The sequence below is a fragment of the Branchiostoma lanceolatum genome, chromosome 11, assembly GCF_035083965.1.
Source record: "Branchiostoma lanceolatum isolate klBraLanc5 chromosome 11, klBraLanc5.hap2, whole genome shotgun sequence".
Taxonomy (NCBI): domain Eukaryota; kingdom Metazoa; phylum Chordata; class Leptocardii; order Amphioxiformes; family Branchiostomatidae; genus Branchiostoma; species Branchiostoma lanceolatum.
This window is the reverse complement of record NC_089732.1, coordinates 12,781,680-12,790,467: the sequence shown is the minus strand read 5'-3', so window position 1 is coordinate 12,790,467 and position 8,788 is coordinate 12,781,680. Positions and strand designations below refer to the sequence as shown.

General features: G+C 41.8%; 1 protein-coding gene across 2 annotated transcripts in view; it reads left to right on the top strand.

Moving 5' to 3' along the window:
- The first annotated feature begins 5,179 nt into the window (after positions 1 to 5,179).
- LOC136444484 (EF-hand calcium-binding domain-containing protein 7-like) overlaps positions 5,180 to 8,788 on the top strand; it is a 43,363-nt gene continuing 39,754 nt past the window's right edge. For both annotated transcript variants that reach the window (XM_066442047.1, XM_066442046.1), the window contains exons 1-3: positions 5,180 to 5,302; positions 7,427 to 7,526; positions 8,435 to 8,565. In XM_066442047.1, coding sequence (XP_066298144.1) covers positions 7,429 to 7,526; positions 8,435 to 8,565 — 229 coding nt within the window. In that variant the 5' untranslated portion in view covers positions 5,180 to 5,302; positions 7,427 to 7,428. The remainder of the gene's footprint in view (positions 5,303 to 7,426; positions 7,527 to 8,434; positions 8,566 to 8,788) is intronic.

Sequence of the window (8,788 nt, the reverse complement as noted above, 5' to 3'; positions counted from 1 at the left end):
GGGGAGACTGGGCAATAGCTATATAACATCCTTTTACCTACATGAAAAATTGAGGTATTGGTTTTTGGTCGCGTTTGTGTGCGAGTGCGTGCGTTTTCGGCGCAACATCTTACGAACCTCTAAATGGATTGCAATGATATATGGGCTGTAAGTAGCTGTTGTGAAGGCAAAGGTCAAGTTAGATTTTTGGCCTCCTAGTGTTTAACCTTGGTAATGCAGCAGGATTTTGGGTTTTCATATCTTTGGTTCTGAACATGCCGTGGTCTTAATTTTCGTGGCAGGTAGCTTTTGTTGAAAGCCGGAAGTGGTACAAGTTTGGGCCTCCTAGCAGCTTGTTATGTATAGCAGTCGTCATATTGTACTTTTCTACATTATTTTGTAAGTCTGCTATCCAAGCGTACTACCGCCAGTCTTTCGCACTAAGCGCGCCCAGTGAATTTCACCTGCATAAATTCAACTTATAACACTAGGTGCCAAACGGCGTTCCGGGGGCGCTAAGATAAAATTTCCTCGGGGCCTGTCGGACAGGGTACCGAAGATCTGGCCGGTCTGAGCCCTGGTAACAGTCTGTGTTTTAGGTTAATTACTCTCAGGCAGCAAGACGAACCCAGGTGTTCTACTGCAAATGCTTCATAAAATAATGGTCAGTGTGCAAGATGAGCGACGCGTGTTCAAATGTACAAATTGCACACATCTGTCTTGTACATTAACAATGGGTGGGTGGTAAAATCATTGAGTTTCCCCAATGCGCGTAGGCCAACGGTTTATGAATTCAGCAATGGCTTATATTTCTTGCGTCGGCCTGTTTTTATCTTAACCACTCTTTTGAAAATCATGCTACTTTGTTTTCACTATCCTATAGTCAATCATTAATGATTTGCCTTTCAATTTCTGATGGAGCTTGATGAACATGTTTGTGCTTAAATTTGTCGAATACAATTTTCCTTTTGGCCTGACTGTCAAGACGCTCTGCCTTTTGTAAAGTTTAACGCTTCTCAAAGGATAAACTCTTGATTGGCATTGAATGTGGAAAACGCGTGTATGTTGGCCAATCAGGAGACCCGACAGAACAAAGAACAATATATATGAAATAACAAAGATGTTCATTGAAACAACAAAAGCACGACTTTCGGAAGGCCTACTACATACAAACAAACAAGTGGACACACAGGAATTAACCTACGTACAAGTACTAGTACGACTATCAATCAACATGTTGAGTTTAACGTATCGTTTACACTACTCCGTGAATAGCTTCATGAGGTCGGTAAGTCACTGAATAAAAAGACTTTTTTTTTTACACAACCACCGACAATTAATTCCATTTGTCACCTTCTTCAAGGCAATTCCGACTGGTTCACATGGCAATGCAAGAATCTTTTTATTTCGTTTACACTACTTGTTCTAAGGTCTAAACATCTTTTGATATATTTTCGCCAGATGCACAAGGCCTTCTTTGTCGTTGCAAGTTGACAGATGATTCAGACGGCAGTAGCTCCTAGCGATAGCGCTTTCTTCAGGTGTATAAGCGCTGCCACAATCTATTCCGAAGTAGAAAGGAGATAATGATGATGAATCGGTCCGTCTGGGTGATGCGGAGGCGGGAGGTTGTACGGCAGCCCGCCGCCTACAAACTGACTGCCCGGGGACGGTTCAGTGTTGAATGAATGAATAAAGACCTTTATTGTACATACATGTAACGTTATATACCCACTGGTTCAGTACAGGTCACAACAGAAAACACGTCATAGTTTACAAATACATGAATACACTGACAGGCCAACACTAGTCTAATGATTACGTGAGTTTGGCTTCTTCTCGCCTCTTAGTAATGGTGTAAACATAGGTACAGATGTGCTTTATATTCAAGGGTTTGTCTAAACCCATTATAATTAGAAATATGAACTTGCTAAGGTGTATGAAATGGGGAAACATATATTGCATTAGTTTATGATATTAAGGAGACGATAGCAAAAACTGGAGAGTATATAGCCTCTACCACACTCCAGACGTGGCTGGAAAGAGCAGAAATCGGCGAAATAGCAGGATAACACAACAGAGGAGTTGCCCGGCCGATAAATACAGTTTTGTTACGAGTTTGTAGTCTTATCTTTTCATTTTTATGTCTTGTGTATATATGTTCAGTGGTGGCGCTAATATACGTTTGTCAATTTGAGTGCGTCACCACTACGTCTGGAATCACTTCTCGCGTAAATAACAAGATGCTAGGGGCCCCAAACCTACACCACTTCTTTATTTGCTACTACCATGGCTAAGCTAAGAATTAGCGACCATCCACTGCATATTGAAACTGGTAGATACAGCCGGACTCCTCCTAGCGATAGGCTATGTGCACTCTGTAATAAGAACTCTATAGAAGATGAAGTACATTTTATTCTAGAATGCTCACTGTACAAAGATTTACGCATCTCTTTGGTTAACGCAAAACAACTAGACCAGAGATATACAAACTTAACAAATGACAAACTGTTCACATACTTGATGTCATCGAATAATCAATCTGTAATTGAGAAACTCTGTGAATTCGTGTACACATGTCTCAAGAAGAGAGAAGTAGCGTGTAAACTTTAGATGTAGATAGAACATAGAATAGTTTTCTTCATTTTTTTTCTGTTATTACAATGCACAATTGTATTACTTATAATGCATTTAGCCCGGAAGGGCATGAACATGCAATAAACATGAATGAATTATTTATTACATCACAAGCTATCTGCAAAAAAAAAAAAATCAAGACCATAGCACGTCCTGGTAAAAAGATACAAAAACCGAAGTACTGCTGCAATACCAATTTCAGATACCAGGGGGCCCAAAATCGACCTTGATGTTTGGCTTGACAACACCCGCCTACATACCAAATATTGTCGTAGTCCATCAAGAGGTTCTTGAGTTATGCTGACTAGAGTAGTCCGGAAACACAAACAGACAAACAGACACACCCAAAACTATATGTCCATTTTTCATGGAGATAAAAAAAATAGAAATACAATATGTCACTCCTGGCGAGGCAAACTCAGTCTGTCATCTGGCAACCGATATCAGCAATGCTGCAAGGGCTGACCATTGTATGGCCTTGTTGCAATCTTGATAAAGAACTTAACTGCATTCATCGACCAGCCAACTCCTCTGGTATGGTATCTGTCTATTCGTCCGATTTCTATACTCTTTCCAGCCACGTCTGGAGCCTGGTAGAGGATAGAGAGTTTGCTACAAGTCAAAGGTAGCACAGGAAAGCTGTTTGTAGATGTATCAAAAGGAATATCCATGGCATGGTGTCTGATGATCACTGTCCGGCTTTAAACTATAGCTGTCTGTTGTTTTCTTATAGCGCTGCGGGGTCAGTGAATAAGGAGTATTGATGTCCAGACAACGCAAACTTTGAGTCATTTTGTTAACTCAGTCCGAAGGAAGAACAAACATGTTTGTTTATTATCTTTTTTCTTTATAATATAGCTTTCCCAAATTCTGACTAAGGATTTTGGAGAAATGGCTTTGTCCCTGGAGATGTCTAATTGCAACATACATATTTATTACCTTTTGAATATCATACCCACAAATGTTTCTGCATTTGCTTAATTTATCTTCAAATGAGTAAAGTTTTCCGGATTTATAGTGTTGTCTGTTGCAACTGTTTTTCTCCTTGGTCTCCCGAGCTGTGAAATTTTGAAGAGTATTGCTGTCCCTCAAATGTTGACTTATTTTGTTACATATTCTAAAGGGATCAGAATAACACAAAGCTCCGCTACTGGCTATTCTCCGTCAGTGAGTATTCATTCCTCAGACATCTTGCCTGCCATCAAACGAATGCCGCCGACGAAACCATATCGTGCATTTTAGTGAGGGGAATAATGAAGAAGGCTTTGAGTATTCCGACATCAGCGAAGCCATAGCCTGTGTTTACACAATCTCTCGCTGGCTGGGGTGAATGACCCCTCTCCCTAGATTCGGGGGGGGGGGGGCGTAATCGTTTAATATTATTAGTTAGGCTAGTTTGCCGGAACAAACTGTTGAATCACTGGATATTGGATTGCGTCATCATTTTCGAAAACACGCAACATTACGCGCTTAGCAATGGCCCTAGCATTGAGCAAAAGCAATTAATTGTGCTTATCTTCAGCGAAGGGAAACATGTTGTTTTTGCTTCGTTTCTTAATCTTCGTCTGTTCCAAACAAATAAGGTCAATGACCTGGACCAGGCTACTGTCACAATGGTAACTGGTAAAGTAGCAAACATCCTGTGGTGTCCGATTACATTATGATCAAGTGGCAGGACAGAGGTGGAGGGCTGGCCACCATATTATATATGAAATTATGAATGTGTTTGAGTAAGATCATGTGAAGGTATGCATTAGCTTGCAAATGTTACCTCCTAATCGTAATGTTAAATTTTCTTCTGGGGTAAAAAGATCGAGGCTCATCATGACTTCAATAGGGTCCTTTGAATCTCCAATATCACGCGACATTACTGTTGTGATCCTTGAACTTGAGGGTTGATGATAGACTGGGTCGGAGACTTGAGATGTGCTCTTCTAGCACTTTAATCAGGAAGGGTTAGTTGAGGGTAGTACAGATGGTGTGCTCAGACGCTCAGGTTGAGTCGAAAGAGAGAGTCTTTGTGCTTGGGTCTCCTTACATATGGCTGAGCTACTTTTGCAAATGGCCTAAACTAATACGCAATGTGCCTTAGTTATCTTCCATGAATGTAAAAGTGCAAGTACTTTTGGTTAGGCAACTCAACGCACTTATGTTGAATTGAAACTGATATGAAGAAGCTAGAAAATGTGGTGAATTTGGTGATGCCATGATATCTTGGATCTAAATCGGCAAAACTAACTAAATTGGTCTTTTCGATAATGGTCTCTCTTAAATTTAAACTTTATTGGACAAATCAGCTTGGCAGTCCCTCATAGAGACTGAATTGCGCAGATTCACATTTCGTCTTTTCTAATACTATTAGACGGAATAATTGCCAGAGCCATAATAGCAATATGTCTCTGGCAATCATTCCGTCTATTTGGTAATATGAGTCTGGTAAGCATTCCGTCTATTTGGCCAATTTTAACACTATCTTTCTACCATCGTCGTATGGACTCTGGTACTCAGAGACTAGGGAGGTAACCAGGTATCGTTTCCGTGTAACCCCTGACATATCAAACCTTGCGCATGCGCGATAGAAGAGCGCGGAAGCATTCCAGGACTCCGTAGAAACAGACGTAAACATTGGTAATTTGTGGTGAAATACGTGAGATTTGGAGCCTTTTGTGACTTTTGTACACGCCAGGTGAGGTTCTGACGACATATCGAGCTCGCTCCTATTGTAAGACAAAGCGTTTTGAGTCGGGAATCAGCTCAAACGCATTTGAGATGTAGCGATTGTTATGAAGGGGGAGGGGGGCCGAATCATGTTGGACAAGTTGGTCGTTTCGTACTATTAGCATTCTCCCGGTACATCGAGAGTACGCACAAACTCGATGCGCTCTCCTAGAATCACTTCCAGTATCACGCAAGCGCAAGTCACCAAGAGTTAGATACCTAGAGAGACAATTAATTGACTCTTAACTGAACCAAGCGTAACCCAGCACCAAGAAACCACGTCTAGCGATATACATGTACATGTAATAGACGTTAAACAAGGACAACAACAACAACAATTATAGTACTCAGAAATTCTAAATCGGAATGACATGGTATGATTGCACTTCACAAAACATACCAACAAATCCTAGACAGCTCGCCCCAAGTCCAACTCGCCCCAACTATTTACTACCAACTCGCCCCAAATTAGGGCTTATTAAACATGGTTTTATACCGGTTTTACATCCATAAATCCTACTTCTAAATATTACTTCACATGTTAATAAACCTTGTGACTCTAATTTAACATTTGTTTTCTTAGCTGGGAACGTATTTAGCAACGAACTCGATCAGGATTCGCTGGCGGGTCCGGTCGGCACGTCGGCCCGCCGTGTCACCGTGTACGGCCGCTAGCTCTAGTCTCAAGCATGGCGATCCGAACTACTGTTGCTTACCTTATGTGCTAGGAAAATTTAAGTAAGCATCTTGGAGCATGTACTTGAAGAATAATTTGAGTCAGCAGTCATCAGCCATGCTTGAGATTACAGCGAGCGGGCGCAGGTCCCGGTGACCCCGGCGGGCCATCGGCGTTAAATGCCGAACAGAGAAGAGAATGTTAAGATTTGAGTAACGAGCTTTGTCAGCATGTAAAGTAATATTTAGAAGCTAGAGATATGCATGTAAAACCAAGTTTGATCAGCCCTAAAACTGGGGCGAGTTGGTCGTAAATAGTTGGGGCGAGTTGGACTTGGGGCGAGTTGACCTGTTACTCATGTAGCTGGCAAGTAAGGAACTTATTAGTTTGAACAACTGCGCAAAATTGCATAACTGTTGCAAGGAGAAGTAGAACCAATATCTTGAAGCTATAATTTAGAAAAAATAACATGTGGCTTCCTTAGCCAAACTGTATACTAGTACCCTGAATTAGTAATAGCAAGTTGCACACTGGCATCTAGAACAGGCAAAGCAACTAGAAAGGGCTATCATAGAGTCCCTCCGCAAAATCACCAATCACATCAAAGTCCAAAAAAAAAAAAATGAATTGGTATTGAATTTCACTTTTTATTTGAGTTGAATGTGTGATAGTTGTGTGCCGATTTGTTAAAATAGAGAGAATGCTAGCGACCCCAAAAAACACCCCTCCCAATGAAATGGTATGGCTATACCCTGCGACGTCACAAAATCAAGATGTCTGCCACCACACATACCAACGGATCCAAGAAAGGTTTTGCTACACAAATCTGTAATAAAGTGATAAAAAATTGCTAATGTTTCAAAAAGGCACCGTGTTCTGTTATTTTGTAATGTGAAAAATATCTAATTGCCTGTACTTGGAAAATCCTACTGTACTTGGATAAAGTAAAAACATGATATAGGTCTGAGGTCTTTTTGCTGCACGACAGGCAGTTGTTTACACCCATGCAACGGGGTCAAATCGTGATGCGGCGATTGCCGTATCGTAGAGATTAACGCGTTCTAGGGTGACCTGTGGTTTGACTGTCGTGTTCGTTCAATGATACCATTATTGAAGATAATTGGGAAAAAACATATTTTTGGTGTTATAGGCACCTTAGCTCTATCTTCTACCCCATTCACCTTCTGGCGACGCCTCAGGGGCAAGCCTATGGTATTGTGTGCAGTCTGCAAGAATTCTGGGAATTGTACAGGAATGTGTCTACAGGAATTTCGTAGAGAAAGTGATCAACTGATGTAATCTATGCAACTGAGGTCATTATTTGCATGTGGGCTTAAAGCGAAAACACTAACAGAGTCCACCGTCGCCATGGCTATGTCTTTTTAAGTTGCCAATCTTGTTTCCGCTAATTTTCAGCCATGTCACAAAAAAGCCGCAGAAGTAACTCAGTCTCCAGCCAGAAGTCTGACGTGTCGGAGCGGTCAGAGCGGCGAGCAAAGAGTCCTCGGAGTCCACGGTAAGTTCCTCTACAAGAAGTGTCAGGTAAATTCAGGGGTTTTTCTAGGAAAACATTGCAAAGGGGAAGGCAGTTCGCCACAATGCACCAGCCTACATGACAAAACTGTTTAAATGGCTATCCCCCGCAGTGCTCAGAGCTCGGACACGCACTGCCACGAAGCAGCTCTACAGCTACGACCCTCACATGCTAGACACCCCTAAGGCAAACGTGGAAACCTTCAAGGGGAGCCTGCAGTATCAAGGGCCACTAATGTGGAACAAACTCACTGCTGACTAACGGCACATTGCAACTACGCCAGCGTTTAGGAACAGACTGTAGCGGGACTGTAGCTAAGAACTGACTGGGATAAGTTGAAATACTGTGATATATGTCTGTACATGTATCGTTATCTGTATATTCGTATCTGATTGTATTTTTAATGTTTGTGCCCAGGGTCATCTGAAAAGCAGATCAGTAGATCTGAGATGTCCCCTGGTAAAAAAAATAAAATTGAAATTGAAATTGCTTATAGCTAGGCATGTGTCCATGCGTCAATTGGACGCATGATACTAAAATAACAAGGAAATTGGACGCCCTCTTTATCAGCTGGACGCACAGAGGACCCCCTGTTTCCCTGGTAATTACAGACACATGTTACTGTGTTGCAGTGTAACTGTTGCTTTTTTAGTCCTACCAGACACTGAGACAGCATGAAAACTGATTGACATGCCAGGAAATTGTTAATCCATAGAGCCCATTGGGAGACAGAGAAGGAACAAGCAGTTTTTAGCGCTTGAAATGGTCTGCTAAAAGTATAAGACTAGAACACACCTAACCCCCGCATCACAATATCTCACTCACTCATCTGCTTGATCGTTGTACGTAGAGCCTACTAATTACTGGGACTTGTTATGTCTAAAACAAAGGTCTGATCGGAAGGATGGTTCGTCAGAGCGAGAGTCGTCAGAGGTTTTCCACACGGAATGCCGCGCCGGGTTTGTCGCCATAGTAGGGAACACCAAGGACAACATCAAGTCTCGTGACCAGCTACAACAAGGTGAGCAGACAACTTCTGAGGAAACACTAATTTCTTTGGTTTAAAAGAACAATGCTGGACTGTATGAAAAACAGGTTATTAGCTAGCAGGGCCTCAGGGCATCTTAAAGATGCGCTACACTAGTAAGAAAACAAAGAGATTAGATGCCTGCTATTTGTAGGAGATGCCCAAAGGATGCCCTGCTTCCCTGGTAATTACATATACATGAACAATGTACATTGTG